Source organism: Mesocricetus auratus, unplaced genomic scaffold, assembly GCF_017639785.1.
Source record: "Mesocricetus auratus isolate SY011 unplaced genomic scaffold, BCM_Maur_2.0 Super-Scaffold_100022, whole genome shotgun sequence".
Taxonomy (NCBI): domain Eukaryota; kingdom Metazoa; phylum Chordata; class Mammalia; order Rodentia; family Cricetidae; genus Mesocricetus; species Mesocricetus auratus.
This window is the reverse complement of record NW_024429203.1, coordinates 36,200,168-36,225,178: the sequence shown is the minus strand read 5'-3', so window position 1 is coordinate 36,225,178 and position 25,011 is coordinate 36,200,168. Positions and strand designations below refer to the sequence as shown.

Here is a 25,011-nt window from a genome sequence, read left to right as displayed (position 1 = left end):
ACTTCATGGCAATAGCCAGTGCTTAGAATCCCTTGCAACTGGAGCAGAGCTGGAGAAAGTAGAGGAGACATAGTGGATACCAACCTCTTTCCCAACCCCCAGCATTCTTCTCTTTTCTGTCTGTGGAGCTCTGGTGTCACTTGGGTGTTTATTTTCACACATAGCCCTAAGGTGGCCACACTGGCATGCTTGTTCTCACACCCCTCCCCCACTGCGGAAAGGCCCACTGATTCAAGGTTGTGGATTAGGTCCTTTCCCTCCAACTGAGAGTGACATAGCTTCTGAGCCTTGGGAATGCCTGCAAGTTACTGTAATGAGCAAATACTCAGTGTTTTCATCTCGGTGACTGATAAAGAATCCTCCTGTGAGCATCAGCCTCAGATTTCTAGCTGCAGAGTTGGAAATTGAGCTGCCACAGTAAACAGCTGACATAACAGAAGCACAGTGATCCCCCATTAAATGTCTTTCAGCCAATAGGAGCTCCCAGGGTAATTGACTTTCCAGCAGGAATTACTGGCTCAAACATAATCATTGGGCATTAGGGCAACCTACTGCACTCTTTGAAAGGGGTTCAAATGTAACTGTCTGGTTTTGCTGACCTAACAGGCATAATTCATCTTGGTTATTCATTGTGCTAGTTGCCACCAGATGATACTAGATTTCTGGTGACTATAATTACAGTGTGGGGTTGAATTTAACAACAACAGGAAAAAAAGAATGCTGCTTCTGCTTGGTTATTAGCTTAGAAGGACACTAGCTAGTGTCTGCCTCTGGACCTGGTATGTGCACAGTCTGATCCCTGACCAAGCACTTTTTTAGCATACATCTTTCACTAGATAAGTGGGAAAACAATTTGTTGTAGCCTGTTTCATTTCAGCTGACCAGGTGTCACTTCTCTATCAGATTTGACCTCACTGTGTGCCCTTGCTGCTATGGGGAAGAAGTGCATCTCCATCTCAGAGTCAACTTTTAAGTAGAGAAAGCAAAGTGTGGCCTCAAAATATAGCTAAATAATGGCATCTTGCTTTCAGGCACAAGGGTGTAGGGTGTGCATATGGGTAAGGGAAGTAGGATTTGCCCAGGCTGCCATTTCATGGTTTTAGAACAAGATTCCTGTGCAGTCGAAACAGTGTTCTCCCGAGAAATCCCTGCTCCTAACCCCTCATGCCGTCTCCAGAACTCACACACTCCGCTAGCAGGGTGGTGTCCCTACATGTGCCGGTGGTCCAGGAGCGGGGAGAAAGGAAAGTATGTCACAGCTCTAGGTATGTGGTTGCATCCGCTGGGACAGAGTGAATGGAAAACTACACTGGGAGATCTCATACTTGCCACTGGCACAGAGGTGCCTGGACTGTCTCTATGGTATATGTGTTTGTGTATTTGGAAGAGATTTTTAGTTCAAATAGCAAACTGATTATGTACCAGGCAGTGTGATATTGTGCTAGGGTACAAAGAAGATAGTAAGATTGATTTTCTATCAAGGAACATTCCTTCTGATGGAGATGACATAATTTCAACAGGCTGTGAAATTCTGAACTAGCAGCAGACAGAGACTGCTTCTGGGGTTCTTAATGCAACTGGGTGAAGGGTGAGTGTCCTATTGAAGAGGTAAAGAGGCAGGTGAAAGTTACCCAGCTGAAATAAAGAACATAAACACAGGCCCCTTCCCCTTCTCTCCTACTCCAATGAATGGCATTGCTTTGATCTAATCAATCTTGGGTTTTGTTTGTTTTGATTTTTAATTTCCTAATGAAAATTAACTTTTGTGCCTAGTCTGTACCTCAGGCATAGTCTCAGGCTATGATGACCTGCCACCACTCAGGCATTCTCATCGCTAACCTTAGGGTTTCTGATGGTAGACTGGGTTGGGACTAAAACTTGTCAATCTTTGCCCTACTGGCTTGGCTCTTCAGTGCAGTGCAGTGTTGGGAACTGAGCTTAGCATCTTTGCACCCACTGCTCAGTGATGTGTCTCAAAATAGCAGTTTGTAGAAAATCTGATGGGATGGGGGTTCTTGGGACTGAGCTTTTGTGTTATTCTCAGCATTATCAAGCATGAGTGACATCCATGTTTGTCAATGAAGGGAGATGATTCTTTTGAAACCCATCCACCAACCCAGCTGCACACCATATTTTGAAACCATCATCAAAAGCAAAGCAGCAAGTCCCTGGAAAGGTAGTGGAGGGTCCTGAATAGGCTTTTCTAGTGTGAGTCAGGAGAGCAGGAATGCTGAGGGTGGTCATCTTTCCCTGAATAAAGGTTCCCATTCCCCTCTCAATGTTGTATTTTGTCCCCTTCAGAATGGTGCTTTGGCCTGGAGCGATGATGCTGATGGAGGCCGGGGAAGAGAGATCTCTCGAGATTTTGCCAAGGTCTGTAATGTCTTTGTGATAAAGATAGAAGCAGTTCTGCAGTGGGCTGTATCTTTCCCCACACATACAGATGTGAGTGGCAGATGAGTCACATCTGTCGTTACTCAGATGTCTGTGATAGCTCTGGGGTGACACCTGCAGTGAGATGGGATGTTTCATTGTGGTTTTTTCTTGGGGTCTGGCCTGCAGCTGTATGAACTGGACGGTGATCCTGAAAGGAAAGAATTTCTGGATGACCTCTTTGTCTTTATGCAGAAGAGGGGTAAGTGTGTTGCCTCTCATTCTTCCAACTAAGTGCTTACTGAGTGACTGCTGTGTTACTGTTGCCCATCCTCTCTCATCCTCCACGTCCAAAGACCATTTAAATAATTGACAGCCAAATTGAAGGGAGCAGAGAGGACTTCAGCAAAAGATAGATTTGTCCCCGCCTTATTTTTGTCTCTTCTAATTAACTCGTCTCTGGACACACTTGAGATCCAAATATGTTTTTATTGTAGCCTTACAGCTGCCTCAGGTTTCATTTGCAGTTAGTCCCAGGTAGACTGAGAAAGGTAAGTGAAAGCGTAGGAACCCTTGTGGTTGTTCTGGAGAGTGTGAAATGCTCCATGAAAAGGAAGGGCCAACATTACCTGTTGGATCTCTTCGACATAGTTGGAATATTTCTGCAAGATAACTGCTGAGTATGTAGACATCCATTTATAATCACTTCTCACGGCTTTGTCCTCCTCTCCCTCCACACTACCCCCTATAGCTGGCTTCACTCAGGACCATGGTGACTGACTCTTGAGCCCAATGACTCAACTTCCTGGCTTTATATCCTGTCACAGCAATGCGTTCACCAGCTAGGTCAGGCCTCAGGAAGCATGGCCAGGACTTCAGCCACTCCGTGAGAAGACCCTTAGCAATTTATGTAGCTCTATGTTCATCACCCTCAAAATATAGCCACCACCAGCCCCTTCCCTAGAGCCCTGCTACTATCTGATGACACATTCCTTGAGGTCTGTCAGCAACTTAATTAAAAGCTGGGAATGATTTTTTTTCTTTGTTCTAGGCTAAGCAGCTAAATATTCTTGAATACAGAACTCCTGTTCTCTCCCTCTCCCTACTTCCTTTCCTTACCCTCCCCCCTTTGCTTCTCTTTTCTGAAGCCTATGCCTTCAATGTAGTTTGCGCTCACTGCTGGTTTGCTTTAAAAGATGGTAGAAAGGTTTGAGGCTTTGTTCCTCTGTCTCCAAGCCTATCAGAGCAATATATGCAGCCCTAATTAGTTTACTCCTCCAACAGTTATCTGGAGCTGGTATGTGTGAGTAAAAAAACAAAAATACAGCCCTAAAAGACAATGTGACTAGCACAGGGAAACTCCCTGTGCCCTGAGAGAGAGAAATCCACTTAATACTTTGGGCTCGCCTTCCAATTACCTTTTAATTATTTACAAGCTCCACAAGCCCAGCTGGTGCAAAGTCAGACGCTGATCCTGTCTCAGAGGGGCTGCTGTAGCAATATAGATTTGAATCAGCGGTGGCTCTCCACTGCTTTCTTTTTCTACTTTATTGTTTTTCTCTCTTCCCAGAAGGGTTTTAAAAAGAAAATGTAAGCTAGGTCAACCTAGTCATGGGTTTACTCCTTCATGTTTCCTTTAGACTTGTGGCTCCTGGAGCACAGTCCCTTTGTCATGCCTCTATCTCTGGAGCCAGGCAGGTGGCGCTTAGGGTGTTTGCTGTCTGAGCATCTTGTTGGTTCTCCTGACTCAGCTTGCCCTGCAGGTGGCTGAGCTGCCTGGAGCCTGGTGTCACTCTGCTTCATTTCCATAGCAGTACTGTAGTTTAAGTCAGAGGCAGGGAGCAATCTTCATGGCCTTGCTACCCTTGGGCTGCCAGCTGGTCATCCAGCATGCGTTGAGAGATGGCGGCTGTTGTTGTCGGTCTTTAGCTCTTTGGGCCTGTTTTTAGCACTTTTACCAGATATTTCCCATTTGCTGACATCACCAAGAGAGTAAGATAGCTGAGTCTCTTGCTTGTTAGTTACTCTAATGCATATTTTCTTTGCCTTAGCAGCTGTTGACTTTAGGGACTGGATTATCCTTTCTTGTGGAAGTAGACTTGTAACTGTAGAATATGAGCAGTATCTTTGGCCTCTTCCAGTAAATTTCAATAGCAGTGCTCAGTCATGATAGCTAGAAATGTCTCTAGAAATCAGGTGTAGGGCATATACCTATAATCTCTCCACTGGGGGGGGGTAGGAGCATCTGAATTCAAGGCCAGCCTCACTACATGGTGTTTTGGAAGCCAGCCTGGGCTACAAGAAATCCTGTCTCCAAGAAATGCCTCTGTATATTGTAAATGACCTTTGGGGGGAAATTACCCTCTAGAAAGAGTCTCTGCCATGTCGCTAGAAAAAGAAGTAGGAAAAAAACCTCCATGGAAATCATCTTACCTCATTTTAGGGTCTGCTTTTGTCAAGCAGTGTGTCTCAAGCTCCAGGAGCCTACACTCACTGAAATACAGTCAGTCTCTGAGACAGAACCATGACCTCCTTCCTGGAACACTGTTAACTACTAGTCTAGGTTAGAGTAAGGTTCCCATGAGTTGGGAAGGTTAACATCTGTAGTCATGAGAAACATGCTGTCTCTTCTTACTTGTCACTCTTTAGAGTGGACTATGTAGCGTGTTTGAAGTGTAGGTCTCCTGAGCTGGGATCTCAGCAGCTGGACCTATTGTACAAACCTGAAATTTAAAGTCCTGGTGATGCTCCCCTGGGCTGGGAGCTGGGCTGGGAAGCTTCCATATAGCAAGCACCTCAAAGGAAGTGGACAGGGATCTGAAGGAAGCAGCGCACAGCAGGCTGCCCCAAATGACTGCAGCTGCAGGTGATAAAAACAGCCAGCGTGTGGGAAGGGGCACAGGTTGTAACTGCCGCTTTGTACTGTCTCCCCCTGTTAACACATTTGGGTGAATTGACTGCAGCAGATGGGCCTTTCAGCCTTTGGCCTTTAGTTTCTAGGCTCAGCTCAGTTACGTGTACCCTGGTGGCCCCTCCCCTCCCAATAGGTCAGTCTGTCAGGAGAGGATCACAGTGGGTTGAGCTCCTGCTGGCCTAAGGAAATGAGGCCCTTGGAGACGGAAAAGGCTGTGGATTGTGCAAAGCCAGGCAAACATCCACCCTTCTCCATGATCTCAAGCAAAGTCTCTCCTTGGCCACGCCTTCCTTATCTTTAAGATGTTGAAGGTTCACTTATCAATCTGGAAGCTTCTGTGTTCTACTTCCATGGCTGATCTGCTAAATTCCCTATAGCACTGGGACCCTTGGGGAGAAATGAAAAGAGAAGCTGTGTTGGCAGTTCTCCATCAAAATAATTCTATGAGAATACCCCAAGACCAAATGTTTCTTCCCTTTTGCTAAATAACACATTCTTCTTTTGTGGACTGAAGCCAGGTTGAATTACACACATTATGTTGCATCACAAGTCTCTTTTCCAAGCAGACATTGTTCTCAGAATGAAGCTTAGATTTCAGAGCTCTAGTGTTCTTTTTTTGCTGCATGTATATGCCGAGGTGTGTGGGTGTGGGTGTGGGTGTGTGGGTGTGTGTCTGTTAATTTAGCTCACTGTAGGTAATTTCTCAGCTCTCATTCCTTTATAAGCCCATTTAGTTTTTCAGTGCCCATGGGAAGTGGGCTAATTTGTAAGTCTGATAAGCAAAGGCCATGTTTAGGTAGTTGCATTTTCACTTCAGTAAGAAAAGCCCTTTACCTGAGAGGAAAAACAGAAGTGTGAGCTCTGATGATGGTGGTAGCGGTGGTGTGATTTTACAGTAATTCTTAATATTATTCCGTACACTTTGCAGAACATTTTCAATCTCAAGCCCTGTGGGATAGATAGAAAGAGCAAAAGTTAAGCTGTGACCATAAAGAATCAGCCCCAGCCTGGCAGTGGTAGTAGCACACGCCTTTAATCCCACCACTCAGGAGGCAGAGGCAAGTGGATGTCTGTAAGTTCGAGGCCAGCCTGGTCTACAAAGCGAGTTCCAGGACAGCTTCCAAAACAATACAGAGAAACCCTATCTCGAAAAACCAAGGGAAAAAAATCAGTCCCAAGGTTAGAGGACTTACCCAAATCCAGAGAGCAGACTTAGCATTTGATCTCCTAAGTCCTGGGCCAGTGCTCTTACTTTGAGAGACTCGTTCCTAACACCAGTAACCCCATGGCATGCTTTTAGAGACTCAGCAAGCCTTGTCCCTCCTATAGCATAGGATACCCACCACTTCACTGACCACTGTCTAGGATTTGCCTTATACAGAGTAGAATGTTGCATGCAAGGGTAATCCTCTCTAGGTCAGTTGTGTCTCTTAGAAGGACAATGTGATAGCTCAGCAATCTGCTATTTGCTGAGGCAAGAAGAGGCAGTGAACTCAGAAGAAACGCCCAGAATACCCTCTAGCAAGTTACCCTTTCTGTCTCTACTCCCCCACCCCCACTCTTGACACTTAAGGATAAGCAACTGCATGGTCACAAAGAAAACTTTTTTGTCAAGACCTTACTCAGAGATCTGCCCTCATGCCAGTTCTGTCCCCAGTGGATTCTTAGATCTGTTTTTGATGTGTGTATACAAAGAATTTACTGTGGGAAAAGAGTTTGGTCTGCTTCAAAGTGCAACTTGAGTGTTTTCCTTCTGTTGTGTACTTATCTATCCATCTCAAGCGAGGAAATGTTCCCGACATAGACTGCTTTGCCTTTTGGTGGAGGTGGTTTCTCCCGTGCTCTGGTATCTTGCCATAAATGTTCTGTGCCCTAGACACCCTTTCTAATAAACTAAGATATTGTCTGTCAGATGAAATGGGTTTGGAAGCTTTATCTTCAAAGTTTATTCACAGTGAGAGCCTGAAATGCAAATCTGTGATAAGCTCAGGGTTAGTCTTTGAATTAGAGCCTTTTCTCTCCCCCAGGTAATCCAGCTGCTGCTGCTAAGTACACTGATTTTTTTTTTCCTTCCATTTCTAATTGTCATTTAATACCCTATACCTCCCCAGCTGTCCACAATAATGGGAAAGGGAGTCTGGCTTTTCAATGGTACAGTTAATTTGAGTTCCTCACTTTTATTAAATTCACCATCTTTCCTCTTAAATCTTGCAGTGGTGAAATAGCGAATGGTAAGATTAAGTTATCTATAGTATTCTGTCCCCTCTGTTGTAGTGTGAGTCAGCATTTTAAGGGTTGGGCAAGGAAAACCTGCGCTGAGGTTTTGGTCCACTTAAACCATTAGGACAAGGTGAGGATCTGTGAAGTTGTTACCACAGATGGCAGAAAAAGCAGATAGCTGCATATGTCCCAACCTGGCTGCTATCCCTCTCCTCTGAACTTTGGCAAGATGTGATCCACTAACAAACAAACAGAAGGACCACAGCCTACCTCCTTCAAACTCTGTTAACCTTTGAACTCAGGGATTTATGCATTCTGAGCTGTCACTCTGCTGTCAAATAAGAGATGGTCATAACCATGACTTTATTATTAACCACAGCAGAATGTAATATCACCTAAAGCAAACCAAAGCTGTACTATCAAAAAAGGCTCATTTAAAATTAGCTTCCCAGGTTGTAGAGCAGCCAAAATCTTACTCATTTCTGATGGGCGTGTAAATGTGAGAAATAAGTCTCAATCAGATAATGTAATACCCACAACCATAAGGATGAACTGCTGCTGGGACATCCGGGACAATTCTGACATACTATGTATGATCCCACTTGTATAAAGTTCATGAAAATGCACATCATAATGGTGGACACCTCCAGCACCATTGTAGGGTGGGAGGGTAAATGTTATTAGGAGGGAAGGGCTTTGAGGGAAACTGGAAATGTTTCGTATTCTGACCTGAGGTTAATTCCACGGGTGCTTGCGGAAAATCCTTTGTCTACTCAGATTAGTGTGCTACACCATGTGTAAGTTACAGATCCATGCTGTGGGCACTTGGAGGCAGAAGGCTTAAGTATATTGGTCATTTTAATAATGGATAGTGGCATGTCCTTGCTTTTGCCTTTCCTTGTGGAACATGGCACAAACTGCTGCAGACTTCTGAACACTGCTACACAAGCTCCTGTTGGGAGATACGTTCTTCATAAACTAGTCAGAGGAAGGAATCACCAGTTATTTCTCTTCTTGTCCCTGAGATGCAGGCCAAGGATTAATATACAGAGGAATGGTGGGGATGCCAGCTTGCCTGCCTGCCTGCCTGCCTGTACACATTCCTGGTCTAACATGGATTTTTAACTCCTCTGGACTCCCTGGTCGGCTGTTTTGACAGCCAGGCTATGGGCATGATTAATAACCTTTTTCAAAACCAGGAAAAAAGCAACAAGGATCCCTGGCAGGGCCACACCCTATGTTCTGGGCCCTCACCCCAGACCAGTAAGCAGGAAAGCACCCTCTGAGTCTCTTTGCCCAGATTGCTGCTGGTCTTCATTGGAACAGGCCATTCTCTGTGATGATAAGGAAGGGACCTCCCCTTAGCATTCTCCTTGACTCCCATCTTTGTGGTTTGAGCCAGAGGCAGCTGTCTCTTTTTGCCTGTTCCTCTACTCTAGCTACTTCTGTATCACCTGAGTGATGCAGAAGGTGCCAGGCCAGAAAACAGTCTCTGCCCAGCTATCTGTACAGTGCAAGCTCCTGATGACAGCACCGGCCTGTTATTACTGTGTCCAGCAGCATTCCTACCAGCAAGGGTTAAAGCTCCAGGAGTCTCAGGCTTTGCTTGGGTCCCTAGCCCTCATAAAAGCCTTTATATCCGTCCCTGGGGCTGCCTTAGGCTCCCTGCCTGAAATCTGATAAGAGCCCTCTTTGTTGCAACTGTCAGTCTCCTGTATTGAGGAGGGAACTAGAGACCAGTGGCATTTCTTGGGGTACAGATAAGGCCCTGGATTCCTGTCAGAATGAGCATGATTAATTACCCTCAATCCTAGCTCTTGCTTTGATAGCAGTGACTGACAGTCTGCAGGCTTCCCTGTCAAGTGCCCCCCCTAGACATCCCCTCCCCCATTGTAGTAGAGATCCTCTCCTGCAGGGCCAACACAGCTGACCCACAGAGTTCTTTTCCATGGGTGTTGGCCTCCTTGGTATAGCTCTGCAGTTGCTTTTGCATGCCCCTCTCAAGCAAAGACTGCTGGTATAGAGAAGGATCTAACACAGCCTAGCTGGCAGCCAGAGATCCTTTCTCCTTCTCCGAAAATCTGGGGAAGCAGCCATTGCTCGTGGACATGAACCTCCTAGACCAGATCTTAAGAAGAGTCCTAATTAACCATTTCAAGGTCATTTGGCAGCATTAGTCCCTAATTCAGGCAGGCTCCTAAAGCCAAGCCCCCACTTTAAGTAATCTATAAGAGCTAGTTACAGGACAGCCTCCAAAGCCACAGAGAAACCCTGTCTCGAAAAACCAAAAAGAAAATAATCACAAGTACCAATTTTTGTTTTAATTTTTGATGCATGTGTTCTTAAGCTTTTAAAACTGAAAGTCATCTAAACCACATTCTTCATTTCTGTCCTGGCTAGTTTATGTCTGCTTGACACAAGCTAGAGTCATCAGAGAGAAGAGAACCTCAATTGAGAAAGTACTCTATAAGATCAGGCTGTAGGCAAGCCTGTAGGGCATTTTCTTTTCTTTTCTTTTTTTTTATTTTTGTTGTTGTTGTTGTTTTGTTTTGTTTTTAGAGACAGGGTTTCTCTATCGTTTTAGAGGCTGTCCTGGAACTCGATCTGTAGACCAGGCTGGCCTCAAACTCACAGAGATCCACCTGCCTCTGCCTCCTGAGTGCTGGGATTAAAGGTGTGCACCACCAACACCTGGCTGCCTTTTTCTTAATTAGTGATTGATGGAAGAGGGCCCAGCCCACTGTGGATGAGGACACTCCTAAGCCAGTGGTCCTGGGTTCTATAAGAAAGTAGGTTGAGCTGGGCGGTGGTGGCGCATGCCTTTAATCCCAGCACTCGGGAGGCAGAGGCAGGCGGATCTCTGTGAGTTCGAGACCAGCCTGCTCTACAGAGTGAATTCCAGGACAGCCTCCAAAGCTACAGAGAAACCTGTCTCGAAAAAACAAAAGAAACAAAAAAGGTAGGTTGAGCAAGACAGTAAGCAGCCCTCCTCCTGTGTCAGCCCCTGTCTCCAGGTTCCTGCCAGGTTTAAGTTGCCTTGGCTTCTCTCAGTGGGCTGTGGTTTAGGATACATAAGCCAAATTAATCTTTTCCTTCCCAAGTTGCTTTTGGCCATGGTGTTTCATCACAGCAATAGAAACCCTAACCAAGACAATTTCACAGATGAAATTGTGGCCTGAATCTGCTATCTCTCATGTACACACACACTCTGATACTGACACAGTCCCCTAACAGACTTCCCTCTGTCTTCATAGTAGCATCTCCTTTGGACAAGGGAAGCGGCTGCCAGGTCCACTCAGTGCAAAGCAAACTGCCGAGAGACCAGCCTGAGGATTCCAGTTGGTTCTCCTGTTTGTCAGGAAAATCAAAGGCAAGGCAGGTTTTTGTGTCTGCTTTATCTGTATAATGTAAGAAAAGCACACCAGCCGGGCGGTGGTGGCGCACGCCTTTAATCCCAGCACTCGGGAGGCAGAGGCAGGCGGATCTCTGTGAGTTCGAGGTCGGGCTGGACCGACAGCCTCCAAAACAATGCAGAGAAACCCTGTCTCATAAAAACAAAAACAAAAAAAACAAAAGAAAAGCACACCATGTTTTTGAGGGTGCTCAGGAGCCAGCCTGTCTGGGAGCCTTGTTAACACTAACAGAGGGCTAGCCTCAAACCAAACAGAAAGCACCAGTCCTCTTGTGGACTCAGCACCAGGAACCTCCTCTGGAACCAGGGTGCCTAGGCAGTGGGAGTTCAGGGAGTAAAGGGAAGCAGAACCTGACTTTTGGTGCACATAGCTGCAGTCTCTGGTGTTGCCAGGGCTGCCTGCTCTCCCTGTAAGGAATTTAGGTGAAGTTCCTGGTGAAGGTATTGAAAAACCTCAGCATCAAAGCGCCGGGCACTGAACCGAACCCTCTGCCCAAGAACCGGGGCCAGACCACTAGCTGCAAATGCAAGAGGTGATTTATTGAGTACACAGGCGCCTGCGGATGCTACTGCAACTCGGGTGCAGAGCATACCGGGCTTTCAGGGAGTACAATATTTATAGAGTTTCAATGGTTACATAAGTAACAGGCATTTCATTGGCTCATCTTGGGGGCAGGGGTAGTTCCCACGGACTAAGTTTCCTGGTATTACTTTATGAATGACCCAGGCATACTTCAGCAATTATTATCCTGGTCCCATGACTACTATGGTGATCATAGACACAACTGGGGGCAAGGGTAGTTGCCAAGGACTAGGTGTCCTGGTATTGTCATATGAAAGTTCCCAGCACGCTTCAGCAATTATTATCCGGGTCCCATGATTGCTATAGTGATCAGACACAATTGGGGGCCAGGGTAGTTGCCAAGGACTAGGTTTTCTAGTATTGTCATATGAAAGTTCCCAGCACGCTTCAGCAATTATTATCCGGGTCCCATGACTGCTATAGTGATCACAGACATCCTGTTTTGAGGGTGAAACACCTGGTCTGGGTTTCTTTCATTAGGCAACGGCCTGGCCTTGCTTTTCTTTTCCTAGGGGGTCCTGGGTAGGGGTCTTTCAGTATAGCTTCGACTTCAAACACTGCTCTGTCCTTTTTTACCTTCTCAGGTCTGTTTTCTTCCCTAAGCAGTCCCCAGTCTAATACCTGAGCATTCTGCAATAGTGTTGTCCTTCACAGACATCCAGTGGCCAGAGTCTAGCCTAGTGACTACTTCAAATGAACATGAAAATCCTTTCTGAGGAACTTCCAGCAATGGTATTATGAACTACAATAGAATCTGTCATGGCTTGTAGCCACACCTCATTTTCAGTCAGAAAACAGGATAAGCCAGGAGGTGGTGGCACACACCTTTAATCCCCAGCAGAGGCAGGCAGGTCTCTGTGAATTCAAGGCCAGCCTGGTTTATAGAGCAAGTTCCAGGACAGCCAGGGTTACCCAAGAAACTGTCTAAAAAATAAAAACAGCAACGAGGGAGAGAGAGAACACACAGGAGAAGTAGCCTGGCACCTTTAAAAACAGCAACGAGGGAGAGAGAGAACACACAGGAGAAGTAGCCTGGCACCTTTAAAAACAGCAACGAGGGAGAGAGAGAACACACAGGAGAAGTAGCCTGGCACCTTTAATCTTGCACACCTGCTTGTCTCCAGATGAATGATGAGCATTTCAAAAAGTAGGACACGTTATTTCTGTTGGAAGTTGTATTAATGTTAAAGGGATTACTTCATTAGAAGAAAATAGTGCTATTCAGACATGATGATCTAAAATGTATCTGGCTCTCCACAGACCTTCTGAATAACAGTGCATCTCTGGATGGTAAACCCTGCTATGCTGGCCAAGTGCTCAGCTACAGATGACCCATGTATTCCATGCCCAGCCATCTCTCTCTGCTCTTCCCCTCCCCATTCATCCCACTGTTAGAATATCAGTTGCTTTGCCTTGCCAATGCCCTGCCTCGGCATCCAGTCTTCTCCTGCTGGCCTTCATAACCAGGAGCCAGAGCTTGCTCGTTCTGAGCTTCTGTTCCTCAAGTCTTCAACAGTGGCTGTGATCCAAATGATCATGGCAGGACCTGAGAGGGGACAGCCTGTCACCATTACACATTCAAAGCTCTCATTGAGTGGGTCTCATGTTGTCTCAGGCTGACCTATGTAGTAGAAAATGAAGTCCAGATCCTCCTGCCTCTGCCTCCCAAGTGCTGGGATTACAGCCATGTACCCCATCACTCCCAGAAAGAAACATTATTGTTTAATTTGCCTAATGTGCTAATTTAGCCACAATAATATTAGAGCATGAAGGAAAAATCGTCCCTGCTTTTACAAAGCTAACAATCCTGGGGAACCATTTGAACAGATACAAGACAATGAGAGCAGTTTGCTGAAATTGGAAGGGCATCACAGAAATCACGAGAGGGAAAGAATAAGTGTGACCTGAAGAAGTTAGAAAGTTCTCCCAGGGCTGGAGAGATGGCTCAGCAGTTAAGAATGCCACCTGCTCTTCCAGAGGACCCAAGTTCAATTCCCAGCACCTGCATGGCAGCTCACAACTGTCTGTAACTCCAGTTCCAGGGGATCAGACACCCTCACATAGACACACACACAAGCAAAACACTAATGCACATTTTTAAAAAAATCTTAAGGAAGTTCTCCCTTGGGGCAGTGGCTACTGAAGAACAGACTGATGGAGACTTGAGTGAGATAAGTCATATCAGACCTGAGGATGGGTAGTAGAGGCAAAAGTGGGCTTGGCTTGAGGGTGATGTTGAAGGCTCAGCTGACTAACGCAAGAGCAGTTACTGGGATTTGCTGAAAATAGACCATTTTTTGTAGAGTATTGATGAGTGTGGATCACATGACCTAGTCGTATAAGGTAGGATAAGCCATGAAGCTTTGTAGGTTTTTGAATAAGCAAGTGAGGGGCTGGAGAGATGGCTCAGTGGTTAAGAACACTGGCTACTTTTCTAGAGGACCTGGGTTCAATTCCCAGCACTTGCACAGCAGCTCACAACTGTCTGTAACTCCAGTTCCAGGGCATCTGACATCCTCACACATGCAGGCAAAACACCAGTGTACATAAAATAAGAATAAATAAATCATTTTAAAATATAAGCAAGTGAGCCAGGCATTGGTGGCGCACGCCTTTAATCCTAGCACTCGGGAGGCAGAGGCAGGCGGATCTCTGTGAGTTCGAGGCCAGCCTGGTCTACAAGAGCTAGTTCCAGGACAACCTCCAAAGCCACAGAGAAACCCTGTCTCGAAAAACAAAACAAAACAAAAAAAAGCAAGTGAAATACCTAATAAAAGTAGATGGCCACGGTGTGCAGATCATAGGTGTGAATTCAGGCTGCTGCAGGTAACCCATTGCCCTGACCCAAGTTGGTGGCCCATGCCAAAAAGGAAAGGTACTTTTGAGAGGTACCTCAGAGGAAGAGGCAGTGGCGCCTCCCAGTGACCTGAAAGTGGGTGATGAGAATAGCCAGGACCAATCCAATCCCGAGGTTCCTGCCCAATTTGTAAGAACTGTGGTATTTCTGGGGGGAGAAGGGCAGAGAGAGGACGAGGGAGCTTGGTTAAAGAGGTGAAGGTGAGGTCAGTGTGCACATCCATGACTTAGAAGTGACAAGTCATTCATGGGAAAATACCTTCGAAGCTTCTGGAGGATAGGCCTCCAAAGAAGGTGATACTAGCCCTGACCTGTACAACTCCACCATCTCAGGTATTTTGTCCTCATGGTAGGAATGGGTTCACTATTGAAAGCAGCACAGAAAAACATTGTTCCACCTGGAGCTGAGTCTTGAGGGTAGGTCAGGAATCTGGTGTTTTCTGCATTTGTTTGGGTTTCCTTTGTCTTTTTACTTATATATTTATAGACAGTGGCCAGTGGTCTGTGTAGTAGAGAATAGCCTTGAACTTGAGATTCTCTTGTCCAGTATCTTTCCAGCCCTTACCTATGCATTTTCAAACCTGACTCATGACCTTTTGCCAAAGTCATCAGAAAACAGCTGGTCAAGACAAAGGTCTTGAAGCTCAGTAGCCTCCCCATTCACATGAAGGCTCTTGGGTCCTGCCCGGATTAGTGCTTTCTCTTCAGAAATGGGGACGTGGTAGAAGCCCTTCATTCCATTCTCCTGTTTGGATTATCCTATGAAATAGCTGATGAGCTGGATGTGTTGTCACATCTCAGGAGGCCAGCTCCTGGGAGAGTGAGGCAGGAGGGTTTTACATTGAAACCAGTCTGGTCAACTTAGCTAGACCCTACCCCCCCCCCAAAAAAATTATTCTTGGTGAAGCTGATGTTCAGCTGAAGGATAAAGCAGCAGCATTGGAAAGGAACAGCCTCTGTTCAGGCTGGCTTGCCACTATGAGGCAACTCATTAAAATGGGGGCAGGGAAGGGGTGGGGCAGGAGCAGCAGCCCATGTACAGTAAGTGGCGTTTGCCATCAAAAGGCAACAAGTCTCATTCGCTGCCCCGGATGCTGACCCTTCCATGTGGAATTCTCCCCTCTGACCTCCAGATCATTAATCCCGAGGCTGCCAAATGACAGTCATCCATCACGCCTCCTGACGAGCATCCCAGCCTTCTGTGAAAGGACCCGGGCCCTCCCTCACCCCTGTCCCCCGGTGCTCATTAGTAGCCCTTCCTGCCCAGTGCCAGGTTTCCTAATCAAGTCCCTGGCTCCCTCTCACTTCCCCTCTGGGCCAGTGGGCGGAAGCTGCTCTGACCCTCCCTCTTTCAGAGGCCAGGGAGGGGGTGGAGTGATTAGTGAGTGGGGAAAGAATTGTTGAGTGGCATTTTATTCCCTGGGAGACCTTTATGTCCAGTAGCTACTTTGGCTTGGCTAGTCATAAGAGAAAAAGAAAACATGTTTCTCCATCCTGTCTCAGGAGAGAAGTCAGGCAGTCTGCATTGAGCATGTTTTCCAACTGTTCTCAGCACTAGCGAGGATCTAGGCAGGTGGATGGTCGGCAGGGCCTGAGCAGAAAGGAACTCCAAAGACTCAGATCACGCTTCTGAGATTCACAAGCTTTGTGTCCAGCCTGCTAGTGGTGAGTGTGCAGAGTTGATGCCTTCTTGTTCAGCTTGACTGACAGCCCTCTCTCTTGTTGGACAATCACAGGCACCCCTATCAACCGGATCCCCATAATGGCCAAGCAGATCCTGGACCTGTACATGCTATATAAACTGGTCACAGAGAAGGGGGGCTTGGTGGAGATCATCAACAAGAAAATCTGGAGGGAGATCACCAAAGGCCTGAACCTGCCCACGTCCATCACCAGTGCTGCCTTCACCCTCAGGACCCAGTGAGTGGCCAGGGCTGAAAAGGACGCGGAGCACATGTTAGGAGGGTTAGCCCTTAAGTTGAGGAAGGGAAGAAAGGAGTCAGCTTCCTTCCTCAGACTTGAAAAGTTGCCCTCATCATGGCTATTGTATGCTAATATTTCTTTATTCTGTGTGATTTAAACTTCACAGTCAGTCCTGGCAAATAGATACCTTCACATTTTTGTAAATTATAAAAACTAAACCCTGTGCTAATCAGCTTAGCCAATGCTATCCTAGGCCAATAGGCCTGAAATTCAACCTTGGGCTTCTTGTCCCTGTATTCTACACTCTTTTCAGAACATGACCACCAAGTGACTCCTTTTACCCTATATTCAGCCTCAGGTCAGTCCAACCTCATTGGTTACTGACCAGTTTTGTCACTGATTGACTAGTTAACAAGGGTTGACAGAAACAGTAAATCTGAGATTAGCCATGTAAAATGAAAGCCAAGGTGGAAAGTATTCTTTTGTAATGTTCTAGTTGCTCTGTGAATGAACAGTTGGCATATCTGTCAAGTACCATGCCCTGGCCTTATTGAAAGATGGTAAGAGCTGGGCAGCTGTGGTGGCGCACGCCTTTAATCCCAGCACTCAGGAGGCAGAGGCAGGCAGATCTCTGTGAGTTCCAGGACAGCCAATGCTGTTACACAGAGAAACCCTGTCTCAAAGAGAAAAGAAAGAAAAGTGGGAAGGTTTTGGAGCCAGAAAGAAGGCTCAGTGGGTAAATGCTTGCTGACTCGCCTGACTGCTTGTGTTCGGTCCCTCAGACCCAACCCTCACTGTAGAAGAGGAGGACTGCCTCAAGTTGTCTCTGACTTCCATACCAGCACCATGCCGTGCAAGTTCTCATGCCCATAACATGTGCACACACACACACACACACACACACACACACACACACACACACAACAAGTGAACGTAAAAAAAGAAAGGTTTTATCCATCAGGACTATTGTAGTAGAAGTAGCTGTGAATAGAATGTCCGTGTTCGGGGGCAAAGAATGGCTCCTGGGACATATGACACACACAAAGAAGAGTTGCTCCTGTTTGACCAGCCTGACTGAATCATAAGGAACCAAGAAGACACTACAAAACACAGGTATCTAGGGGCATTCCAAAGGTGTGTTAGCTAAGGCCTTAAGGTTACCTTTATGACCGATGCTTCACATTCAAGCAGTGTATATACCTGAGTAATGCTAGAGAAGCCTGAAGGAATGTGTCCAGTGAGCCCAGACTTCTCTTTTAATTTCTACTGTACACACCAAACCCTAGCTCTTCCCTGACCAAGGCTGCTTCCAAAGACACATCAACTTAAACTAGATAGCCTCTGGCACTATGTTTTAGATTATTCTTTCCTCCTGCAGGTACATGAAGTATCTATATGCCTATGAGTGTGAGAAGAAAGCCTTGAGCTCCCCAGCTGAACTACAGGCAGCCATCGATGGCAACCGTCGGGAAGGTCGGAGGCCCAGCTATAGCTCCTCCCTCTTTGGCTATTCTCCTGCCACTGCTGCTGCCGCTGCTGCTGCAGCCGCCGCCGCTGCTGCTAGTGCTGCCACTGCTGGGGCCCCTGCCCTTCTATCACCCCCCAAGATCCGATTCTCCATCCTTGGGCTTGGCTCCAACAGTGGTACCAATGCCAGCAGCCCTCGGATATCCCCAGCATCTACGCTCAGGAAAGGTGAGCAGGGCCTTTGGAGAAGGGAAGGTATAGAGAAAAGAAACCCGGTTTCTCTTTGTCTAGGATGGGCATTGAGATAGAGGGATAAGTCATTGTGGACTAGTCTAGCTAGCTGTGCTCCTTCACAGGTGATGGAGTCCCAGTGACAACAGTGCCTGTGCCAAATCGCCTGGCTGTGCCTGGGACTTTGGCAGGCCAGCAAGCTGGCAACCGGACAGGTACACTGGATCATTTACGGGAGCGTCTAGAATCAGGGGAGCCCCCTGAGAAGAAGGCATCAAGGTTGTCAGAGGAGGAGCAGCGCCTGGTGCAGCAGGCCTTCCAGCGCAACCTCTTCAGCATGGCGCGTCAGCTCCCCATGAAGATCAGAATCAACGGCAGGGGTAAGCATCAATGTGTAACTCCATCTTTCTTTCATCATGTCTGCCACACCCTGCTCCACCCAAGGCACTGAGACTGAGTGGCTCTAGGGACATCCTGACCTCCTGACCTAGGAAACCACTCTTCAGCTGTCCTTCCCATTGCCTTTACTCTAGAGGCCAGAAGAAAGCCACTGGAGGTTCTGTGTCCGCCAAGATCTCACCACCCTGATGTTTTCTAGATCAGAGACGCTTCAGGCAGTGAAGTCCTTGTTCTCTAACAAGAAGGAAAGTGGTTATTCATGGAGGAGCAGATGCTGTGCTCCCCCAACCCTTCCTAGCCTTTAGCTCTGTCTAAAGGGTTGGCATCCATCCCATTCACCTTACCAGATGTAGGCTCCAGTCAGGTTTGTGGTCCCTGAGAAATAGTGGAGCCACCAGTGGCCTCAGGAATAAGAAAAGAAGTAAGCAATACAAGTTAAGCAGTATGTTTGATATTTTCCCCTTCCTCCTCCTCATTTTTCTAGTTTTCTACCTTCTCTTCCTAAAACACACATTCCGTTCCCCTCATTCTTCTCCCTGCTCTCCCATTCAAGCAAACACAGGCAGTTGTATGCTGGGAAGGGAGGCAGGTGTGAAAGGAGCCGTTGAGATTCCCAGGCGGCCCTCCTGGATGATGGGCAGAAGGAACCACTTAGAGGCCAGTGGAAAAGGCAACTCACATGGGACAGTGTTTGACTCTGTGCAGGGAGAAGGCACAGGTCAGTGAGCCAGGCAGAAGCCCTGTATGCCAGCTGCTCCATAGGGCAGAGAGGGCTAGGTGATGGAGACAAAAGTTCCTTCTCCAGAAATCCTCACAGTGCAGATGAACCAGGGTCAGGAGGAGGCCAAGACTGATTTCTGGGACTGAGATATATAATGGGTACTCAGTTAGCGTTGGTCTGTTGTCCCTTCACTCTAAGGGTTCAGGAATAACTTGACAGGAAGTTGGTGAGCCTGGCTCTGCTGCCAGACCTATAATGAGAGGTAGTAGAGACAGAGGTTGTAGAGAGTGACCACAGACCAGCTTGACTAAGCAGCACTAGAGGACAGCAGAAAGCGTGACCAGGTCCACTGTCTCTCTTGATTCCACAGAAGACAGAGCAGAGACTTCAGCTGCAGCACTGAACTTGACTACAAGCAGCATTGGGAGCATCAACATGTCTGTAGATATTGATGGCATCACCTATACAGGTAGGACCGTGGAGCTATGGGGAGACCCGTGCTGGTTGCCAGTCCAGTGCAGCTTCCCAGCTTGCCCTATCTTGCCGCGTGTGTGTTTGTGTGTGTGTGTGTGTGTGTGTGTGTGTGTGTGTGTGTGTGTGTGTGTGTGTGTGTGTGTGTCTGTGTCTGTGTCTGTGTCTGTGTGTGTGTCTGTGTGTGTGTGTGTGTGTCTGTGTGTGTGTCTGTTTTGTGTCTGTGTGTGTGTGTCTGTGTCTTTTTTCACTGACTTAAGATTCCTAAGATACAAAGGTCCTGGACTGTAGCTGCACAGATTGAAAGGATGACCAGTCTTCTACAGTGACAGGAACTCTTCCCAGTCAATGGCTGGTTGGTTAAAGATGTCATTTAGTATGAGAGTTTATTTGTCAACAGTCTTACACACACATTTCAGCATACATTATAAGCTAGAACATGATTTACCATGCAGTCTTCCAGAGAAGACTCCTTTCCCTGACTGCAAAAGACTCATTAAATGGTCTTTTTTTTTTGGTGGTGGGGGTGAGGGAGCATGTTGAGACATGATTTCTCTATGTAGCCCTGGCTGTCCCTGGAACTTACTCTGTAGATGAGACTGGCCTCAAACTCAGAGATCCTCCTGCTTCTGCCTCCTGAATGCTAGGATTAAAGGCTTACACTACCATGCCCAGCTCCATGTCTTTTTAAGTGTGTGTGTGTGTGTGTGTGTATATTATTTTGTGTACATGAATGTTTCATCTGTCTGCATACATTTCTGTGTGCGGGTGCTGGGAAGCCACCTCAAGTCCTCTGGGACAGCAGTCACTGCTCTTAACTGCTGATCTATCACTCCAATCCCCTCCCCTGTCTTTTTTAAATGAACCAAGGACTGTGACACCAGCATAGCTAGGTAGGTGCAGCAACACATATCTGCAGTTCCAGCACTCAGGAAGCTAAGGCTGTCACATTATGAGTTCCAAGACAGACTATAGTACAGAATGAGACCCTGTCAAAAATAAATAAAATACATCAGCAGTGAATCTGAGTGCTCTTGGCCCCCGGGGGTATTGCCATTTTTCAGTTGGATCTCCCTAACCTAATTGCCTACAGTATTTTGGTGGGCAGTTGGGTTTGCATCTGTAACTAACAGATTTTTCAAAGGTATTTGGTGGGACTCACCCCTACAGGTGTTCAACATAGAGTTTACATAGACAATAAACCCCAACCCCCATTTGTTTGGGGATGTACAAGCACAGGCTCTGTTTTTACCAAGGCATGAGGTGTGTCAATTACCTGGTGATGTCCACATGCAGACCAGTAAAACCTTGCAATTTTAACCAGCATATTTCCCTAGGGATAGCCCCTAACCACTAGCCACAGCATCATAGAGCAGCCAGGGAAGGATGGGTTCCTAGGAGCAGCCATGCCACTGTGCCTTGCCAGTCTCTTGTGTTGTCCTGGTGACATGTGCTCATGATGTGGCTTGGGTTGAGTCCTGAAGAGAACAGGAACTGAGAGTTGTGGCTAGATCTCAACACCCTCTTGTCATCTTCCTAGGAGGAAGAAGTGGGGAACTTTCTCCTTTGCTTTTAGAATAGGGAGGGTCAGGAGTTGAGGCTCCCAACACTGACAATGGGTCACTCACCTGTCCTGACACTGTCTGCCCCAGGCTTTCTTAGTCGGGATGTGGTGTCCAGGAACCTAAGGATGGTTCTGAGACTCAGGACCACCATCCTCCATTAATTGCCTTCAACCTACTGCTGCTCACACCTGCTGCTAGGCCAGTTCCTCTACAGGCCTCCTAGGACTTGAGCATCCTCATCCTCTGACCTCCCTGAGAGCGTCCTGAATTCCAGATGTTTTCATGTCCTTCTGCTTTAAACTTTCAGGGCCTCCAAATGAGTTCCTATATCTATACAAGACCCCTCCAACCTTCTTAAACCCCTTATTCTACTGTTGCCTAAAGCATTTACACCTCTACCAGCTCCACTGGGGTACTCTCTCTTGCTACTGTGTCTCAGGTTCCCTGGCTACCATCTCTTCAGTTTGCTGCTTTTTATCTTTCGAGGAATTTCGACACACATACTTTCTACCAAAACCTTTTCTGGGCTGCGCTTCTGCTCCTCTGTCCACAACTCTTACAGTGTCCCCAACAGCAGAGCTACAGCAGTCTCAGAACATTTGTGTCATTCTAGCAAAGGTACTGGTTACATGCCTGTCCTTCAGCAGCATGTCCTTGATGGGCAGGACAATTATCTGAGCTTCCACTGACATCTGGCATGGTAGGAGGGTGGAGTACACAGGGTTAGAGCCCAGTCATGCCTTGTTTAATTGAACTGAGCTAGTCTCTCCTCCTGAGCCAGTACTGCTTCTCCTCCCACCCCAGGTGTGCTGTTTGCCCAGAAACCAGTGGTCCACCTCATTGCAGGCTCTGCTCCCCAGAGCATTGGCAGCGCCAGCAGCAGCAGCAGCTCTCACTGCTCACCAAGTCCTACCTCATCCCGGGGCACCCCCAGTGCAGAGCCCTCCACCAGCTGGTCCCTCTGATGAGCAGCACCCAGCACCCACTCCCTGCTCTCCTGCAGAGAGTAAGGGGGATCGATGCACAAAATTTACCTCATCTCATGGAGCCCTCATCAGACACCATCTGGCCAGATGTTGAGTTTGGAAGAGTCCATCTGTCCAGGCTCCATTCAGGTTCTGCTGTACTCTGGGGACAAGGAAAGACTTAGGGGGGTGGGGGGCAGGACGGAGCAGCGTTGTCCAATCAGGGATTGTCCTGGAGAACTGGGTGGGGCATCTGGGCATCCAGCTTCCCAAGGGTTCCCAACCAGCTCCCATCCCAGAATAGTGTATCGACAATCTGTAAGGCGACATGGGGCTGGAGGCTTTCCATTTCCCTTCCCCTTAATTTATTTCCCTTCTGCTGCCTTCTGCCTTCACCCCAGAATCACTAGTCTCTTAGTCTGCCCAGTCCCCCAGTGTTTAAATCCCATTTTGGGCTCTAGGAGTCGGGAGCTTGTCTTCCTTGCTCTTCTCTACTGCGCATGGGATGGGGATGGGCCTTCCCAGTCCTCCTTGCTTACTGCTTGGTTCTTTGGACATGAGCTGCTCAGTCCAAGTCTTAGCTTCACTCCTCAGGGCCCTAGAATACCTGCTTTGTTATTCTAAGAAATAAATGTGTGAGGGCAGGCTTCAGGTTCAAGGCCTCTGCACATGAAGAGGAGGAAGAGCTCATGGTGCCCAGGCCCTGGTACTTACCCAACAAGACTCTGATCTAATCCCCAAGCCTCAGCTCCCTGCCTGTCTGCCTGCCTGCCTGCCTCCCTGCCTGCCCATGTTGGCTAGCTCTCCCACTTGTCCCTGGCCCCTGCCGTCGTCTCTTGGGGCCATTTCAGCCCCACCAGCCCCAGACATGCTGGTGTCAGGCTCACCGAAATACCTCAGATTTGTAATGGTTGCTATTTGATTCTTCAGGAAAGTATTTGCATCTCTGTAATCTTTTTTATATGTGTTTTGCTGACTTTAATTTTTTAATTTTTATTGTTGCTGTTGTAGCACCAAAGAAATGAAAGCAGATCACCCTGACCAGGTGCTGTTTGCAGCCAGCCTCCCTCCAACCTGCCCATGCTCTGGCCAGGAGGTGGAGCAGGCAGGGGTGACTCAGGGATCACCACAGCAGGAGGATGGGATGGAGGGACCCATGCTTGCTGGTGGATCCTGAAACCACACTGGTTCTTTCTGCCCCTACCCCAGCTGACAGAGTAGGGCAGGGTATCTTTCTGCCCTTGGAGCCCTTGCCTTGGGACATAGGCAAATGGCTATGGGCCCTGCCCGAGGCTGAGCCCCAGAGACAAGAGGATGCTAAGAGAGCTCTGCCTCTTCCTGGTGTAGCTGGAGCAGGGCCACTGTGGTAGAGGAAGGGTAGTCTTTACCCACGGCTCCGCTCTCATGCCACTGTGCTCAACTCTGTTACCTAAAGCATCAGCCACTGGGACTGCTTGGGTTGTGGCGGTGGAGACCACAGCATGACCCAGCAGTCCTGTCTAGGACAAGAAAGGGAAACCGAAAGAAAGCGTGTGCACAAATATACCTCAGCCTGGCGAGCGTCTCACTTCTGACTCCTCTCCTTGCCCCCAGGACACACATAGTAACTCACACACATTGACACACACACACACACACACACACACACACACACACACACACACACACATAGCTCTTAGACTGTGGTCTGACTCTCGTATGGCCTCAGAACCCTTACCCACCAGGCACATGCAGGGTTGGACAGAGGACATCCAGGGTCTGGTGTTGTGAGAAGCCTATTTGGCCAGAGTGTCTCAGGATTTAGTCATGAAGGATAGACCCTTCCTATCCAGGGGGACAGGAACAATACAGGTCTTTCTCTTTCCCCAGGCAGCTTGTCCACCTGTCCCTCTCCATGCCCCTCACTGCCCTCAAGCCAGTAGCAGGCTCCTAGCCAGAAAATGCAACAGCTGGGTGCCTGTGTGTCCTCAGCATTAGGGCTCTGGCCCAAATGGAGCTTCCCCTGCAGGCATAGTCCTGAAGGTCATGTGGCAGGACAGCATCCCCCCCCCCATGTCTTTTATGTATTCTAACCAGAAAAAAAAAAATGTGATAGCACATGGTAGCCTAGGCCGTGAATAAATACCTCAGACGCCCTCTCACAACAAGTGTCTGTATATGTTGTGGTTATTTTCTGTCTTACATGTTCTTGAATGTTTATATTTCAATAAAGCTCTACCTCTTCACATGAGTAGGTCTGGGTTTCTTTCACTGACTTGCACTTGACAAGGTCCTTCAGAGTGAAAAAGAATTTCATGAACTGTGCCTCAGGTCCCCAGCTCCTCCTGAACCCTCTCCCCTTCACTGTCTGCTTCCCTGAAGAGCTGGACCTCCATTTTCCATTTCTCTGTTGTGCTGTCAGAATCTCCTGGCATTACCAGTCACTAAACTGACAGCAGTGATATGTTAGTATCTGACTGGCAGGGGGACCGCCTCTGTGACTTAGCAGCCCCTTGCTGAGTGAGCTCTCACTAGGTCTGATTTGGAAGGACTTCAGGCCAAAGGATTTGTGTGTCATCATCATCTGCATTTTAGAGAATGTGTTCTAACCAGAGCATGGACTTGGAAGGGTGACCTAGAACCAGAAGTCAGGCTGGGGACAGGGGCAGGGACTGCATGGGCTGGTAATGCCACCTCCATCCAGGACTGCAAGCAGTTTACCTGTCCTTGAATGACCCCTTTCACTGCACTCAAAGGTACTAGAACCTTAGGAGCAGAGTCATGTATCTCACTAGCCAGTGTGACAGCAGTACACCATTGTACAGTCACACTGTGCACAGAGATCTTGGGTTTCAAGCCATCCTGAGATACATAGCCAGATCCTGTACCCTGATAAAAGAAAAACCACCAGCAAGATGGCTCAGCCAATTAG

The 25,011-nt window shown here is 47.6% G+C and overlaps 1 protein-coding gene across 1 annotated transcript in view; it reads left to right on the top strand.

Moving 5' to 3' along the window:
• Arid3b (AT-rich interaction domain 3B) overlaps positions 1-24,330 on the top strand; it is a 47,083-nt gene extending 22,753 nt beyond the window's left edge. Inside the window, exons 3-9 of the mRNA XM_005069598.4 lie at positions 2,302-2,373; positions 2,563-2,635; positions 16,095-16,278; positions 17,660-17,976; positions 18,105-18,359; positions 19,470-19,568; positions 21,940-24,330. Of these exons, the coding sequence (XP_005069655.1) occupies positions 2,302-2,373; positions 2,563-2,635; positions 16,095-16,278; positions 17,660-17,976; positions 18,105-18,359; positions 19,470-19,568; positions 21,940-22,100 (1,161 nt within the window). The 3' untranslated portion in view covers positions 22,101-24,330. The remainder of the gene's footprint in view (positions 1-2,301; positions 2,374-2,562; positions 2,636-16,094; positions 16,279-17,659; positions 17,977-18,104; positions 18,360-19,469; positions 19,569-21,939) is intronic.
• The last annotated feature ends 681 nt before the right edge of the window (positions 24,331-25,011 follow it).